The sequence below is a fragment of the Juglans microcarpa x Juglans regia genome, chromosome 2D (genome assembly GCF_004785595.1).
Source record: "Juglans microcarpa x Juglans regia isolate MS1-56 chromosome 2D, Jm3101_v1.0, whole genome shotgun sequence".
In the NCBI taxonomy this organism is placed as follows: domain Eukaryota; kingdom Viridiplantae; phylum Streptophyta; class Magnoliopsida; order Fagales; family Juglandaceae; genus Juglans; species Juglans microcarpa x Juglans regia.
The window spans coordinates 38,235,146-38,254,227 of record NC_054596.1 but is presented as its reverse complement, the minus strand read 5'-3'; the positions used below and the strand labels follow the sequence as shown (position 1 = coordinate 38,254,227).

General features: G+C 32.5%; 2 protein-coding genes across 2 annotated transcripts; one reads left to right on the top strand and one right to left on the bottom strand.

Annotated features, from left to right (window-relative positions):
- Positions 1 to 3,318: 3,318 nt before the first annotated feature.
- LOC121249101 lies at positions 3,319 to 12,055 on the bottom strand. Its single transcript, XM_041147772.1, has 4 exons — positions 11,900 to 12,055; positions 5,343 to 5,483; positions 3,747 to 4,105; positions 3,319 to 3,603 (listed from the first exon to the last, which is right to left on the bottom strand). Exons 3-4 carry the CDS (start codon positions 4,085 to 4,087, stop codon positions 3,534 to 3,536), a joined length of 411 nt encoding a protein of 136 aa, XP_041003706.1. The 5' UTR covers positions 4,088 to 4,105; positions 5,343 to 5,483; positions 11,900 to 12,055; the 3' UTR covers positions 3,319 to 3,533.
- A 2,549-nt stretch (positions 12,056 to 14,604) lies between these two features.
- LOC121249496 (TMV resistance protein N-like) lies at positions 14,605 to 15,218 on the top strand. Its single transcript, XM_041148201.1, has 2 exons — positions 14,605 to 14,650; positions 14,734 to 15,218. The coding sequence occupies exons 1-2, from the start codon at positions 14,605 to 14,607 to the stop codon at positions 15,216 to 15,218; spliced, it is 531 nt and encodes a 176-aa protein (XP_041004135.1).
- Positions 15,219 to 19,082: the final 3,864 nt, after the last annotated feature.

The following is a 19,082-nucleotide window of genomic DNA, read 5'->3' as shown; positions in this document are numbered from 1 at the left end:
GATTTCGTATTCGTGCTCCTACTATAGAGGAGGTCGACACTCAAGGAGGTGCACAGGGCGTATCTGGTGAGGCATCTACATAGGGTGCATCTCACAGTGCAGAGATGCGCGCACAAATATAAGAGATCATTGATGCAATCCAGGTCACCCTTGCAGAAACTAAGTTGAAGCTTATGTCTCGAGCGACTGATATTGAGGCACGCATTGTTGAAGTCGAAGTGGTGCTACACAATCTGGCCCAGTAGTGTATATCTTTTATTTGTATTAAATGTGCTTTTTTTTTTTATGGACAATCTTGACTATTTGTATTTTGTCTAATTAATTTAAATATTCAAATAGTCATACATTATATTTTTGAGATGCAATTAATGTATAGTAAAAAAAAAAAAAAGCATGGTTTTTATTTTTAGCGTTTGCTAACTTATTTATTGTTAATTATGTTTTTTTTTTTCATTTTACTTACCATTCACAATAATATAAAAAATAACACTATAAGTAATATTTATTTAACATAAATTAAATCACTAAAATATTTTTACATTGATTACACAAAATTAATTTATGAATTCGTAAATATTTTATGTTTCATTTGAACAAGATTTTAAAAAAGTCCCGCCAATTTTAACTTAATTTCCCACCAAATATTCCGTTCGAATGCATAAATGTTGCGTTCGAACTAGCTTGCAACCTTCCTGCCAAATTTTTCCACTAAATCTTTCTCGTTTGAATGGATTTGAACTTTCTCCTCCAAAATAAATTACTTCTCCGCCAAGATTACCATTCGAACAAATTATAAACCATTCGAACAAACATTAATTCCAAATTTGAACATATTTTTGATCATTCGAACGGTTTTGACGTTTTGAGATGATTTAATTCGTCACAAAATATCTGGTTCAAACGGATTTTTAGTCGTGCAAACCTTTTTATAAAGTTATCCATTTTTTGTTCCAATAATTGTCCCTAAATAATTTGGTTCCTAAAACTAAAATTTCTTGTAGTGACATCATTTTTTCTTAAAGAAAGATAAAAAATAAAGATTAAAAAAAATTTAAACTTTAGCAAAGTATGAGCATTGGTCTGCATCCATATTGGATTATCTATTTACTCTCTATATAATAAAAAAATATTATTAATTTCTTATTTAAAAAAATTGAAATAAAAAGAAAAGAAAATGAGTAAACTGTCAGAACAAAAAGGATATGAAAAAGAGACGTCAAATGGTCAAGAGTCTTAAGGGCCTTTTGATAAAACATTTATAATTAAATTCTATAAGGGAACTACACGTCAAATGGTCAAGGGTCTTAAGGACCTTTTGGTAAAACATGATCATTTATTAAATTTATAAAGAAGCTACACATCAAATGATCAAGGATTTTAAGAGTCTTTTGGTAAAATAGGACTTAACGAAAAAATAAGAAAAGTTAACGGAAAAATAACAAAATTTGTTATTTACAGTTAGATAGCCACTTATTATAATAGAGTATGTGTGTGTATATATATATATATATATATATATATATAACCAATATTAAAACTACTGTAAAAGCATAGATTACTTAAGATGTAACTTAAATTAAATTTTTTTCTTCTCTTTTGGATTTATATAAAGTGTAAATATTTAATTAAAAATGTGCATTAATTAATTAGACCTTTAAAGCTATACAAATTCAGCGAGCTAGGAGTCATTGCCAAGCGTGAATACTTGGGAAATTATATAAGGACGTACGTACGTGGGAAATCATCATCATCAGCATTGACGGAAAAGAGCGACAAATTATTAAAGTGATCCAAAATATTAGAAAGGGACAAAAAAACATTTTGCTTGTCGGACACTGATCGATCCCCGGGCTATGATCAGATCATATAAATTCCCAACATTATTTCATATATATATATATATATATATATATATATATCATGTTTCCCTCATGCAAGTTGTAGAGGACTACTGCTGCAGACTGCTGTGTATATATTATCTGCCTACGCGGTTTTGAAATATTCCATCTTTTTTTTATCGTTTCTGGAAGTCATGTAGTATGTCCAAAATGATCATTAATAGTAATTTTTTAGAGTAATAGAGAACTGTTTTTATGCATTATAATCGGGTTACATCGCCTATATCTAGGACGGTGCCACACGATCCGACAAATTCTATCAAGAATTTGTCCCGACAAGCTGGTCATTATTAAGCTTTTTTATTTTATTTTATTTTTCATATATTTTTTTTATATTCTTAAATATTTTTTAAAAAATACAACATTATTAAAAAAATATTTTTTTAATTATTAAATAAAAAAAATAATGAGACCCACTATCGGAACATATATATATCATCGGTATACAAGTATTTTTCATATATATATATATAGAAATACTATACATTAGTTATTATTCACTCTCACAATCTCACACTTACGGTTTTCATGTTTGGTTTTTTTTTTTTTTTTGTTTTTATAGAGTATAAAGGTGTTTTTATAAGGTGTGAGATATATTATAATAAATAATAATTGATGAGAATAATTTTTCATATATATAATACTGTTTGAAATCTAATATCTCTTGACGATCTGCATGCATGATCATGTTGAAACTTTGAAGGGAATAGTAGTCTGTATCCAGACTACTTTTATGCAGTAAAACAATTCACTCATGATCATTAATTAATTTACAACCTTTTAGCCCCTTCACCTTTTTGACATTCTAATTTTTGCTGTCAATTATTATAATAAAATTACCAAGATCTTTATTTGGTGAGTAGTACTGATGGATGTGATATCTCACTTGTACTTAGTCGTCAATCGTTCATGAATTCGATCGGTGGTGACAATTAAGCAAAGGGTGCGTTCGGAGTTGAGTTAACGAATTGAAATTAAAGTTGAAAATTAAAAATTGTATAAAATATTATTTTTTAATATTATTATTATTTTAAAATTTAAAAAAATTGAATTTTTTATTATATTTTACGTGAAAATTTTAAAAAAATTATAATAATAAGATAAAATGAAATATTTTTACTATCAAAATAGGGTCTAATATACTTCTATCTGTCAACTTGATGATGTGAAATCACCACTTATATAAAATCTAATAATAATAATTTATATTTGTCTTTAACATATTCTTTTTCCTTGGTCGAATAAAAAATATTACTAATTCAAAGAAACTGCAATATTCTATGCATGTGGACAAAATATTGTGGACATTATAAGGCAGACCTTTGGATATATATTAGGTATAAGAGATCAAGCAGCTAGCTAGCAGATCATGGCAATATTGGCGAGAGTAAAGGATGAAAACTCCTTCCACTTATTATTCTAAAGAAAAATCCTGATCATGATCATGTTCAACATACCAACTAAGTAAAATAAAAGAAGAAAGTATACATAATGCAACCCGGGCCGTTTAAATACAGATGTGAGATAAAACTTTATATATCCCATCTTTTCTCATTATTATTTACAAATCATCTCAACTTATCTTATCTCATCTCACTATTTAAACGGGACAAAATCAAACACCACTTTCTGTCATCAATGATCTTCCGATTTCCACAATGTCTTGATCATCTTTCTAGCTGTGCTTTTCATGACGATAACAGCTCTGTCGAAACATAGTAAAGCATGTATATATATATGTAAACACAGTGGAAAGAAAGAAAAAGAAAATTAGTATATTGATTAACACATGCAACAAAAGAACTACGTACGTACTGTGGTCTAGCTAGGATTAATGTACGTACGTACCCGTTCATTGCAATCATCTTTCCCTTAATAGGAAGGGCAGTGACAGTTCCGCTCAGGTAGTTCAATTCAATTCTCGCGTTATCCCTTATCTCGGATGGCGATATGCTTTTCTTATCCTTTTCCTGGGCACCCTCAAAGTAAGCGAGCACTTCAAAGTCACGGTCCGGATTGTATTCAATGCCAATATCCGCATAGCAGATATACCTGTGCTCACCAGCTGGGATTTCACTTGGACTCGCCTCTGATGGAAAGTTGCCAGGATGCACCATCACATCCACTTTCATTGTGACATCAGACATGTTTTTAATCATTGTGTTCCTTGACCAAAGTCTGACCACCATTGGATTGCCAAAAAGTAACTGCGAGATCATTAGCTAAGAGAAATTAGCCATGTTTTTTACAAGTAAAACAAACTTCGTACAATATATATGATGATTTTATTGATGTCACTTATTCCGAGGGTTCAACAAGAGTGATCATGAGTAATATGATTGGTAACATATATTAACGTTGAATTCAATTAAGCCTAGCTAGCAGCTTGTCCCACATAGAACTTAAAGTGGGGAAAAAAATAACAGAAGATCAGTTCTTGTATGTAGTAGATCAACGTCTCTCTTGTATATAATCATATGTATGCATCATAGTACGACAGGCTTTGAACTGATAGTCAAGAAGGTTCGTGCATGAAACCGGACAAATAATCCGATATAACTCATTTTTACTCACCGGGAGCTGGAAAAATGTTGATTGACGTTCTTACTTATTTTGTAGAGATTTATCTTCTAAACTGACCTAAAACGATCGAGTTATATATGTTAAACAAATTAGTGATCATCACAACTTTGTGGAAAAACAAATAAATTAAGCAGTACCCTAATGCAGAAGAACAGCAAAGAAACAAGAACATGGTGGTCTACTATCATTAATGCAGAAAAGGGGGCTATTACATGAATGCGAAAACTGAAATCAGAAACAAAAGATGAAGATTCATCTAGCAATTAGTTTCTTACCTCTGAAATATTACCAAGAGGCAGGCATGATTCAGTCAATTTTCACAATATCGATGATCAATGCGGTACGTATATATATGACTCTGGTATTACCAATATTCAATGATAAATCTGAATTTAAGGGTTGTGAAATCCTTATGATGTTATGTGAAATCATTACTTATCCTAAATGTTTAAACTGATAGAAAAATATAGATTTTATTATTTTATATCTTAACAGATTGAAGGTACACTTGAAATATATATGTTTCTGATAATATATAATGTTTAATCTTTCAATCAACCCAAAAAAAATGATATAAATCTTTGAATTAAGGTTTGAGTACGTTACAATCTACATGGATGATTTTTATTCCCAAATCTTAGATGTATTAATAGTTGGGATAGAATTAGCTAAAGTACTTTGTGATCGATCATGACCAACATAAAAACAACTAAAAGCTGTAGCAAAAACATACAGGAAACCAATGAAATAGCATCCTAAAAACATGACATGGAATTAGAATTCTTCATGAGCTTATGAGGCAAGAAAATCAGAAGGCCAGCGCAAAGTAAAGATATATTTACGAGAGAGATGAGAGCTTACTCTGCCGGAGCAGTTCACCGGAGTGAGTATGATCAGTTTCCGATCAGTATTCGAATGCTAGATCCAACTTTGCTTCCTCTTTAAGCTTTCATGTTCAAGCTTCCTCTTCAAGTTTCCTTCTCCGTTAATATACGGCCGTAACTAATGAGAAAAATACATGCACGCAACCTTTTCTTTTTTTGGTTTTCTTTTTCCCATATTTTTTGGGCGAGGGTGTTTTTATGCCATAAAACATATCTACTAGTTTTCTTTGTGAAGCAAATATTCATTTCTTTCTTGACGCTAATCGAGAAATGCTAACTGGAAAAAATATAAAAATTATAAAAACAATTACAAACATAATAATATTAATATAATCGTAAAATAATTTTACTATGAAATAAATCAAGCCATATTAATTTATAATTTTTTATTTTTACAATTATTCTAATGGAATAAACATTTTTCCTTGCCGTAAACATGTGGTGAAGTTGATTAGCCCAAATTAGGGGTGTATAGCTGGACCGGAAAAATCAACCCGAATGAAATTTTTGGTCCGGATCACCAGAATGAACCGAAAACTCTACTGCTCGGTTTCGGTTCCACAAATTGTGGACTGAAAATATTCGGTCCGATCCTAGAGTCTATAAATTTTGAATTGGACTGAACTATATATATATTTAAAATATTTTTAATAATTTAATATGTTAATTTTATATAGTAATTATATAAGTTAATGATTTAATTTTCATCTAATTTATTATCATTGACTATATAAAATATAAAATAATATATATTATCAATTAATAATAAATCATAAATCATGTAATAATTTATGTCATTATATGTAAATAGTTAATACATTATACATTTATACATACTCTACTATTTACTCTTAATTAAAGTAATTAGGTAATTTTTTTTAAAATACCTAAGTTGTAAGCAAACATGAATAATCAAATTATTTGATATTCAATAACTATATATAAAATGTATGGCATCATCAATAATTATACATACTAAAGAGTAAAGTCTAAATTAGTAAGTAGTAACTATCAACATAATAAATATAATTATAGTTAAATATTTTTTGTAATGAGATAGTTAAATAATCTACATTAATAATTTACTTAATTTGAATTTTAGTAATTTAAATAATTTTTTATTAATTTATTTGCAAAAAAAAAAATCAAACAAAATAATAAAATAATTGGACCGGACTGACTTGACTATACCAAATCAATAGCTACTGGTTCAGTCTAATCCCTATAGATATTCGGTCTGGTCCGTCATTTTCTGGACTGGACCGGATTGATTTACACCCCTGGCCCAAATGAAAGAAAATTTTATGAAGTCAGGCCCTGGCCCATAAAAGAGTATAGACAAAAGGAAGAGAAACATGGATGTTGGGTGTAATGCCAAAATGTTCGATGCCATCTCAAATCAAGACTAGAGCGCAAAGGATTTTTCTAATATGATGAGTGCAGAGCCATGTATAATTAATATATAATTAATATTATGAAAATTAATTAGGCCTAATGTTATGATAGGTGTCAATCATTTTAAAAGGAAAGCACATGTGCACATGACTGCACATGAGGGAAGACTTGAGTACTGGCCTGTTTATAGGAAGCAGAAACTTATTTCTTTGTTACTACTTTATGCTATAAATAGAGGCTTCAGTTTGTACTTGAGTTTTAAGTTTTCCGTGTGCTGAGAAATACAAGAGAGAAATAGAGAGAACAATCTGTGAAAAAGGCTCCAAGAACTTGTGAGGTGTAAATGAGAGAGTGTTCTTGTAATCTCAAGATTGTATTTTGATCATCAATAAAGATCTTGACTGTTGCTGCCGTGGATGTAGATCACTAGGATCGAACCACGTAATTCTTGTGTTACTTGTTTACTGCATTACTGGTTTGCTGCATTACTTGTTTACTGCATTCTGTTTACAAACATTAATCAAATCTGTGTGACAAATCTTGGCATCTAAGATTCTGATCTTGGATCTACAAGCAAGTCAGAATTACAACAAGTGGTATCAAGAGCCCAGGTTCCAATGGGGACTGCCAAGTTCGATGTAGAAAAGTTTAATGGAAAGAATGATTTTGGTCTGTGGAGAATAAAGATGAAAGCACTGCTGGTTCAACAGGGCCTCCAAGATGCACTTCTTGGTGAAAAGAACTTAAGTTCTTTATCTGAAAAAGAGAAACTGCAACTCTTGCAGAAGGCTCACAGCACCATCATCTTGTCCCTTGGTGACAAAGTCTTGAGGGAAGTTGCCAAAGAAGACACAGCAGCAGGTGTTTGGCTAAAACTAGAAAGCTTATACATGACTACATCTTTGGCAAATCGACTCCACAAGAAGACCAAGCTCTATACTTTCAAAATGACTCCAGGTAAGTCTATGGAAGAACATCTTAATGAGTTTAACAAAATCATATTGGATCTTGCAAACATAGACATAAAAATTGAGGATGAGGATCAAGCTATTCTACTTTTAAGTTCTTTAGATTCTTCTTATGCAAACCTTAAAGAAACCATGATGTATGGTAGAGAGAGTTTGTCTTTAGAAGAGGTTCAATCTGTATTGCACTCGAGGGAACTACACAAAGAGGCAGAGATCAAAACTGAAACTGGAGAAAGTTTGATAGTTAGGGGCAGACCAGAAAAGCAAAACCATAAATGGAAGAATAAAAAGGGAAGATCAAAGGAAAGATCACAATCAAAAGGGAAGAAATTAAAATGCTTCACATGCCATAAAGAAGGACACTTCAAGAGGGATTGCCCTGAAAGACAACAAAATGTGGGAAATAAGTCTAAGGAAGATGGAAATGCAGCAGTGGTATTGGATGGGTATGATAGTGCAGAGGTCTTGAATGTTTCAGAAGTTGACTCAGGAAAGGAATGGATCCTAGACTCAGGATGTTCATTCCACATGTGCCCCTCTAGATCATGGTTTGAAACATTCACAGAATTGAATGAAGGACATGTAATTCTTGGTAACAATAAAACATGTAAGATTCTGGGAATTGGGACTGTTAGGCTAAAAATGTTTGATGGTATGGAAAGATTACTACAAGAAGTAAGATACATACCTGAACTGAAGAGGAATCTGATTTCTCTGGGAATGCTTGACAAATCTGGCTATATTTTCAAGTCAAAATCTGGAACACTGAGAGTTTCCAAGGGTGCTTTGATTGTAATGAAGGGAATTATAAGAAATGGGTTGTACATGCTGATAGGCAAGACTGTCATTGGTGAGGCCTCACCTGTGCAAAACAGAAAAGAAGACAAGGTTAGACTATGGCACTTGAGACTGGGACACATTAGTCAAAGGGGTCTTCAAGAACTACAAAAACAAGGCCTACCCGAGGAAGAAAGGTTGGGAGAACTACCTTTCTGTGAGGATTGTATTTTTGGAAAGGCAACAAGAGTTAGTTTCAAACCAGCAGTACACCAAACCAAGCAAACCTTGGATTACATTCACTCAGATCTCTGGGGGCCAGCAAGGGTCAACTCACATGGTGGGGCAAGGTATTTCTTATCCATTATTGATGATTACTCAAGGAAGGTATGGTTATATGTTCTGAAAAATAAAAGTGATACTTTTGCCAAGTTCAAAGAATGGAAAACTCTAGTTGAAAATCAGGTTGGCAGGAAAATTAAAAGGTTAAGGACAGATAATGGCCTAGAATATCTATCCAATGATTTTAATAATTTCTGTAAAAGGGAGGGCATAGCTAGGCATAAAACTGTGAGGGAAACACCTCAACAAAATGGTTTGGCTGAAAGAATGAACCGAACCATTTTGGAGAAAGTGAGGTGTATGTTGTCAACCTCAAGATTACCAAAATCATTTTGGGCTGAGGCTGCCACCACAGCAGTTCACTTGATAAATAGATGTCCCTCCTCAGCTTTAAACTTTAAAACTCCACAAGAGATGTGGTCTGGAAAACCATCTAGGTATGACCATCTAAGAGTTTTTGGATGTGTAGCCTATGCACATACTAAAACTGACAAGTTAGAACCTAGAGCACTTAAGTGCATTTTTGTGGGATACCCAGATGGTATTAAAGGCTATAAGCTATGGATAGATGAACCTGGGATACAGAAATGTATCATTAGTAGAGATGTGACCTTCAACGAGGGGCAAATGGCTAGACATAAAACTGAACCAGAAAATTTAGGACAGCAACCTACCAATACTCATATACAACTTGAGGTGGAGAACTCAATAGAATCTCCATGTCATCAAGATAATAAAATAAAAGCTGAGAGTATAAGCACAGAGCATAAAACTCAAGGTGGGGAGAACTCTTACAATCTGACAAGAGACAGAGAAAGAAGAGTTATAAGACCACCTCAAAGGTATGGGCAAGCTGAACTTACAGCTTTTGCATTAACTGTTGCTGATGATATAATTGAGTTAGAACCAAGGTCTTTTAAAGAGGCCATGGCTAGTAAAGAGGCTGAAAAATGGAAGCTTGCAATGCAAGAAGAAATGGATTCTTTAAACAAAAATCAAACATGGGAAATGGTTCCAAAACCAGAAAAACAGAAACTTATTGGATCCAAATGGATCTTTAAAAGGAAAGAAGGCATACCAGGGGTTGAGCTACCTAGGTACAAGGCTAGGTTGGTAGCAAAGGGGTTTACACAGAGAGAGGGTGTGGATTATAATGAGATTTTTTCTCCTGTGGTTAAACACAGTTCAATAAGACTGTTACTTTCTTTTGTTGCTCATCAAGACATGCATTTAGAACAACTAGATGTGAAGACAGCTTTCTTGCATGGAGAACTTGAAGAAGTCATATACATGCAACCACCCGAAGGCTTCACAACTGAAACCACTAAGAGTCAAGTGTGTTTACTAAAAAAATCATTGTATGGACTTAAACAGTCTCCTAGACAATGGTATAAAAGGTTTGACTCCCATATGATTAATATTGGTTTCAATAGAAGCAATTATGATAGCTGTGTATATTACAAGCAAATTGAAGAAACTCCAATTTATCTACTGCTTTATGTAGATGATATGTTAATTGCTTGTAAGGATAAAATTCAGATAGATTTAGTAAAATGCATACTAAAATCAGAATTTGAAATGAAAGAACTAGGCCCTGCTAAAATAATTTTGGGAATGGAGATAGTAAGGGAAAGAAGTAAAAGGCTTCTCTACCTATCTCAAAAGGCATATATTTCCAAAATTTTAACTAGATTTGGTATGGATCAGCTAAAAACAGTTAGTACCCCAATAGGGCAGCACTCAAAACTTTCAGTCACTCAAGCTCCAGAAACTGAAGAAGATAAGGAATTTATGCAGAAAATACCATATGCTAGCATGGTAGGAAGCATCATGTATGCCATGATTTGCTCTAGACCAGATCTGACCTATGCTGTCAGCTTAGTCAGTAGGTTTATGAGCAATCCAGGAAAACCACACTGGCATGCTATCAAATGGGTATTTCAATACCTTTCTGGTTCAAGAAGTCTGGGACTGAAATTTGGTGAAAATGTGAAAAGAGGAAGTGAGCTAGAAGGTTTTGTTGATTCAGATTACGCAGGTAATATTGACACAAGAAAGTCCTTGACTGGTTTTGTGTTCACTGCCTTTGGAGGTGCCATCAGCTGGAAGGCAAATCTTCAGCCAGTAGTTGCCTTGTCAACAACTGAGGCAGAGTATATTGCAATGACTGAAGCAATAAAGGAAGCTATATGGTTGAAGGGTATATCTCATGAATTAGGCATGTATGAGGGGAATATCACAGTTCACTGTGATAACCAGAGCACAATTCACCTTGCCAAAAATCAAGTATACCATGAAAGATCAAAACATATAGACATTAGGCTACACTTTGTGAGGGACATCATTTCAGCTGGAGAGATTGAGGTAGAAAAGATCCCAACAGAAGAAAATCCATCTGACATGATGACTAAGTCCTTGCCAACAGTCAAGTTCAAACATTGTCTGAACTTGATCAATATGGAAAATTGCCAAGCCACTTAGAGGGGACCTGCAGCAACAGTCAAAGAGGGAAAAGGCAGCTTGGAAGTTCTAAATGATTTCCAAGGTGGAGAATTGTTATGATAGGTGTCAATCATTTTAAAAGGAAAGCACATGTGCACATGACTGCACATGAGGGAAGACTTGAGTACTGGCCTGTTTATAGGAAGCAGAAACTTATTTCTTTGTTACTACTTTATGCTATAAATAGAGGCTTCAGTTTGTACTTGAGTTTTAAGTTTTCCGTGTGCTGAGAAATACAAGAGAGAAATAGAGAGAACAATCTGTGAAAAAGGCTCCAAGAACTTGTGAGGTGTAAATGAGAGAGTGTTCTTGTAATCTCAAGATTGTATTTTGATCATCAATAAAGATCTTGACTGTTGCTGCCGTGGATGTAGATCACTAGGATCGAACCACGTAATTCTTGTGTTACTTGTTTACTGCATTACTGGTTTGCTGCATTACTTGTTTACTGCATTCTGTTTACAAACATTAATCAAATCTGTGTGACAAATCTTGGCATCTAAGATTCTGATCTTGGATCTACAAGCAAGTCAGAATTACAACACCTAACCTTGTTTTGCATGCATGGATTCGACACTGGACCAATGTTGTTTGGACATCATGGTCAATTTTTTGTTTGCAACTGTGATCAGTCTCCGACAATTATTGCCCTTTATCAGCATCGTCGACACCAATATTAATTCATCCACCTTCATCCCATGCAAAACAAACCCGTGATCATCCAAAAAAGAAAAATAGTTTATTTCCAAATGAATAAAGGGATTTAAAGCCAAAAATAAATATTACATGCATGAGAAGCTAGCAGCAAACCTTAGGCAAGAACTTGCAAACACGTACGATAGCTGATACATGATGATCATCTCGATCGATCTTCTGCTATGGAGAGAAAGAGGCCGAAGATGGAACAACCTCGGAATGCTTGTTAATCCTTGTCCTTTTTCTTATATATATAGGTAGAAGCGACTGAGTCCCCTCTGCAATTTCCTCGATGAATCTCAGAACGTGGTGGGAAGAAAATGGAGGACTTGTTCTGGGTATCTTCACGAGGTCAATGGGGGCACCAGGTGTAATTTCACAACTTGATATTTATAATTTATGGCCAGGCCGGACTCATTAAAGATATGGACTGGATCCATCACAAGTGGGCTGATTATTGATCAGAGCAAACCAATATTGAAGAAGTACCATATATATACAACCATGCAAAAGAAAAAAAAAAAAAGAAGTATTACAATTGCATGCAGCTAGCAATGAAGGGTAATTAAATTGTACAAATTTAGAAGTGTATATCTAGGGTGAAAGAAGCGCGACAAGTACACAATCATACATTTAAGGATAATTACTAAAATATATACATATATTATATATAAATTGGATATCTGAGTCAAGAAGGACTCGTTAGATGAAGGACGCGTATTCTATATAGAATAAAACACGAGAGACGTCACAGTCACACATATCCTTCATCCAACGGGTCCAACTCTAGTACTTAATTGGTTCAAGAGTACCCAAGCCGTCTCCATGAGCAATATTATTCTTTCCATTAGGTTGCAAGAGGCTGCGGTTCATGCTCTCGAGAACACTTTTTAGTTCTTTATAATTATGATATTCCAATTTCCCTAATATTGACTTAATTTTTTTGGCTGCGTGTTTCATCAGGATGATTACCCTAATAAAAGCAAGTAAGAAAAGAAAGAATTATATTAAGACATGAGCAAAAGATCATCAAGGAAATTAATAATTAAATTGTTCAAGAGGTAGCATCATGATCTACGATCGAGTCATGATGCACGTACCCATTCATCTCAATCATATTTCCCTTGACACGATGATAGTCGACTGTTCTGTTCATGTACGTCAATTCAATTCCTCAGAACACTGAGAAAAGTCAACAAGAAGATTGACGCAAGAAATAATAATGATAGAAAATGCTTGGGGACCGAGAATGGTGTCCCAAAGTGATGGATACTTTTTTTTTTTTTTTGTTAGGAAGTGATTTTTAGTGAGGTTTTTATAAAAATGTTTAAAAATATTTAAAAAATAATTAGAAAAAAATGTAATTGTACGTATCAGTATAATGCAAAACACCTTTCTCCATTCCTTCACATTGTCTAATAATGATACATGTACAATTATTTTTATAATTATATTTTAAAATGAAGATATTTATGTAAATTAATATTATTTTTATTACAAAAATATTCCTCATTTAAAATATAATTATATAAATAATTGTACAAACATTTATATATCTATCATTTTCCTAATTTTATAATACATAAGTTACATACTGTATACAGGCCGCAATAAAAGGCAACATTGCACAGAAGCCCATACTTCCAGGTACAGGCTAAAGACTGAGCCTAGGCCACAAAACGAAAGCCCATTGATTCCTCCTAAAACTGCTCCATGTTTTACAAGAGATAAATATTATTGTTTTCACTTATACATATTCATTTAGCACAATTAAGTAGTTATAAGTTGGGGCGTAGGGCATGTGGCCCGATGGCACAAGATACACATCTCTAAAATGGAGATCATGGGTTCGATTCTCTCTCTAAATGTATAAAAAAAAATAGTTATAAGTTATAGATATATGAAACCACTGTGTCCCATTAGCATGAATGATTACGGATGATAAATCTAAAATGAAGAGTATCATTACCTTTCGAAGCATAAAGTCACATAAATAGATGGGAATATTTGGTTTATAAAAAGATCTCACAAAAATAAAGACACAAATTGATGTAACCTGTTTGATACATCAGATTGTGAAATTTTTTTTAGTGTAAACTAGATCTAATGTATCATAACTAATTACATCAGTTTATAAATTTATTTTTACGACAACTCTCAATAAAAAACAATTACGAGTTATGTTATTTACATGTCGATGTGCGCCACTTGTTGTAAAACCCATTATCATTTATGCTTTTTCATGCTAGTTAATGATTAACCTTTTTTTCTTAACTAATCCATGAGTTTAACGAACGATAGGTATCATTTTGATATAACAAGGCTTACATAAATGAGTTAAAACTTTAACGTACTATGTTTTGGATCGGATACAGAACCATGTTTTGAGAAGAGTCTCCATTAAAATCGTTTGCCACTAATTGATGAACTCACGCAGTTGACTTTTTTCGAATGCTTCATCTTCTACATCATCTTATTTTTACCTAGAGTTCAGCGTTTTGACGCTTTACGCGTTGTTGGATAGTCTTCTTGCTTCTTTTATTTATTACTCGGGGCTTCATGTCATTGTATGCCTTGGAATCTGAACTCTACCTGCAGAGTGCAGGCTTTAGCTTCCAATTGTTCTAAGAATGTCTTACACTGAAAAGCTGCTTTGATGCATTCCCTCTTCTTCTTCTGAATCTGAAGATTTTGAATCTGAATCTGAAGATTCTGAACCTGAGGAGCACGATGTATTCCTCAGTTTTAGAGGTGAAGACACCCGCAATACTTTTACCGATCATCTATATCAGGCTTTGGTTGATAAAGGGATTAGCACCTTTAAGGATGATGAAAAAATTGGGATTGGAAAACCCATTTCCCCGGAACTTTTGCTTGCAATTGAGAGGTCGAGCATGGCAGTCATCGTGTTGTCAAGAAATTATGCATCTTCCACATGGTGCTTACAAGAACTTGCAAAAATTATTGAATGCATGAAAGAGAGGGAGATGAGAGTTTTGCCCATTTTCTACCATGTGGATCCTAGTGATGTGCGAAATCAGACGGGCACTTTTGCAGATGCCTTTGCCAAACATGAGATACGTTTTGAGAAGAACTTAGAGAATGTGCAAACATGGAGAAATGCATTGAGAGAAGTGGCTAATCTCTCCGGACGCCATTTACAGAATGGGTAACAATTACTAACCCTCTTTTAGTCCTTTTCTTCGTCTTAACTGCAAAATCGGCTTTCATTACTGTTATTGTACGTGATACAAAGTAATTGCAAGTTCCCTTATTTCTCTTAGCTAAAAAGCATGATTTAATTTATGGAGTTTTAAAGGTTTCATAACTGTCACGATCCAATATTTCTCCTAAAGTTATGCAGGAAAATTGGTATATGTTGCGGAAGTTAATGAGATATTTAACTGAGAATCAGCACCGTACAATTCATTTTCTTCATTATATTGTAAATGAGAAGCGCCGCGTGGTAATGAGTCCCAAAGGCGAAGGGATGCAGAAATTGTTTGTAGATTTAAAATTAAAATTACTTGCGTTATCATGGCGCCCATTGATTACTTGCGTAATCAAGATTATCATTTGCAGAATACTGCAATTGGAGGATGAATAAATTCTTACTAAATAATAATCTATATTACTGTAATTGGATGGTTAAAAAAATGAATTATTCACCATGAGAGGGGCAAGCTCAATGGGTAACTTAGCATTTTCCTTTAGAATAATTATACTCATCATCTCAATTCTCATCATCTTATGATGTGATATTAGATGATTAGAGACTATTTATTACCTCGTACGGAGCTGCACATCCATTACCTCCACCTCAGGGACCAACCCGGCCAGGTAAGGTTGAGCACTGACAATGTCGGAATTGGAGTGCCCTACCTTCGACTCCGACTCTAAGTCACATAATCTCCGATCCGACTTTGACTCTGACTTGTCGAAGCGGAGTCGGATTTGTGTTTTTTTATTGAACTTTTTTTTTTTAGCACATTTGAAATTTTAATTTGACAATCTTGGGTTTTCACTAATCGGATTTAGGCTTCCAGATTTCAATTTTTTTAAAAAAATATTTTTTCAATTTTAATTTTATTAAAACATAACCAAAATTGAAAAAATAAATCAATGTACAAATTATTGTTATTATACATGTTATTATATGTTAATGTTTATACATTAGTATTACATGTTATTATACATTACTAGTACATGCTATTGTACTTTAGTTATTATATATTAGTATTACATGTTATTATATATTAATGTTTATACATTAGTTCTTATTATATATTGGTGTTGCATGATAGTAATAGTTAATAGTATGGTGTTTACGTATACTAAACTATTATTAGTAAATTTAGTCTATTTATATTATAGTATAAACATATTATTTTATAATAATTTGCTCATACTAGTATATTATTAAATTTAGTTAACTTTATAAAGTTATGGTTATATAAAATATATATGATTAATATATAAAAAAATATAATTATTTTTATAAAATATGTACAATATCGGAGTCGGAGTCGAAATCAGAGTCGGACAATCGGAGTCAGAATTGGTATATCACCACCTTCGGCTCCGACTTTTTTGGTTAGAAGAACTTCGACTTCCACTCCAACTCCAACTCCGATGAGTAAAAGTCAAAGCAGAGTCGGTGCGAAGTAGGTGGCAGAATCAAATTTTCGGATTTTTGCTCAACCTTACAGTCAGGTATAAATATCCCCTCCCACAGCCGAGGAAGGGGTTATCACTCTTGAATACTTCAGTTCTTATTCGCCTTGACTGAATATTTCTCTCTTTCATTATTTCCCAGTCACTAACTTAAGCATCGGAGCTATCACAGCCTCCGAGCCCCCCATTCTCCATGTCAACAAGAACCGGATCGAGCCCAGTTGCGTGGTGTTGCCCAAGCCGTAAAATATGACATCAACACATCAATGTCATATTATGGAATTATGTGAGAATGATAAGAAAATAAATAATGAATAGATTTTTACTTTCTTTTAATATACTTGCTCAAGAGATGAGAAGGGTTGGGGGTGCTAGTTTGAAAACCATAATTTTTGCCTTTACATTGGGAAAGGCCCTCTCCCCTCTCATCAGATCATCTAAACAAGTTGTTCTTGGATAAGAAACAAACTTCACCTTCAAACTACTAGTTTTTTAATTTTCATTTCACAATTATTTTTTTTTTCTTTTAAAGGATAGTATCTCAATTTTATTGATTATACTTCTCTTATGACGGATGAATACCTTATACAAAGAGGAGTAAAGAGATTCCCGCATGATCCAAAGAAAAGATACCAATTATGAGTTTAGGTAATTCATAAAGAGATGAAAAATTTACCATATTGCCCAATTTACCTAATGAAGCAATGCTATATGCTAAGGCATTGCCTTCTACATATAAATGAAATATATCAAAATGGAAATCACTTTTGAAATGAAGAATGTCATCCCAAATATTGTAATATGATTAAGGAGGTAGCAAATTATTTTTGAACCGATTAATACTAAAACCATCAATTTCTACTCGCAAACTACAATTTTTTCTTTTGAAAGTTGTACCCTTGATTATTATTTGACTATTAGGCCTCATTTGGTTATACAAATGAGATGAGATAAGATGAAAATTGAATAAAATATTATTAAAATATAAATTTTAATATAATTTTTTTTTGAATTTGAAAAAGTTAAATTATTTTTTATATCTTGTTTGAAATTTGATAAAATTATAACGATTAAATGAGATGTGATGATTTTAGAAAACAAACAAAGCCTGAGACTATACAAAACAAGACATTTGACAGAATCTTGATGGTTAGATTGTGATTGAAGGTTCTTCATAATTTGGGGCTTACTTCGAGAATTTGACACATCTTTCCCTATCTAGTATCACCTATATGAGATTAGTATTTACCTATATGATCAGATTAGAAAATAGGCTCCACGTATTGTGTTTCTTTGGAAGTTTGATAGTACAAATGGGATATATTGAGAATATTAACGGTAAAATAAAATTACATTGGGAAAAAAAAATGGAGAAATTACATTTTAGATCTAGAGCAATGAAATACACACAGATTGCACAGACTGTTTTTTAATGAATTTGCATTGAGAATACAAATCTTTTACTATTTACCGCACTGTTTACGGCTGTATCACTCCCCTAATCTTTAAAATTATCAATATTTCTCAAACTTTCACTATAAACCATCGCTTTTTTCAACTTGCACATTTTGTCCATTTGCCCATTTGAATTTGAGAGATTTTAGGTGCATGAGATTTTAACAATATATTTTCTCGTTTATTTTTATAAAATTTTTCATCCCATCTTATCTCATGTAATCATTATAAATTTTTTAAATTTTCACATAAAATAAAATAAACAATTCAAACATTTTCAAATTTTAAAACAAAAATAATATTAAAAAAATATATTCCAATAATATTTTATTCAACTTTCAACTTTTATCTTAACTAATCTCATATCATCTCATCTACGAAAACAAACGATACTTTAGAGTTTTCACTTAGTAAAATTTTAGTAATATTCACATGCCTAGAGTTTTGTCAAATTTGATTAGAGAGCTTGAGTATGGATACAAATTTGAAAAAATGTGATAGTTTGAAGAACAATAATATTCCTTCAATTATTTTACAATCTATTTTATAATAGAATAAAACTAGATACATTTTAAAATATACAAGTTTCGCGCACTCTCTTTGATAAAAAAATATGATTCACTATAAAAAAAATGATTTCATCATGTGTATGTTAGATTTACTTATTTTTTTTAAATGGAGTGTGCAGAGTATACACATTTTAAGACTGTAAATATAATTTTTCTTTATAATAACTTATTTCATTAAAAAAGTATTATTATTATTTATTTATGTTTTAAATTTAACATAAATTATATTCGGTTGAGTGTGTCTTAAGTTGCGTTTAGATGTTGAAGTGAGTTGAGTTGAGTTGAGTTGAGATGATAAAATATTATTAGAATATTATTTTTTAATATTATTATTATTTT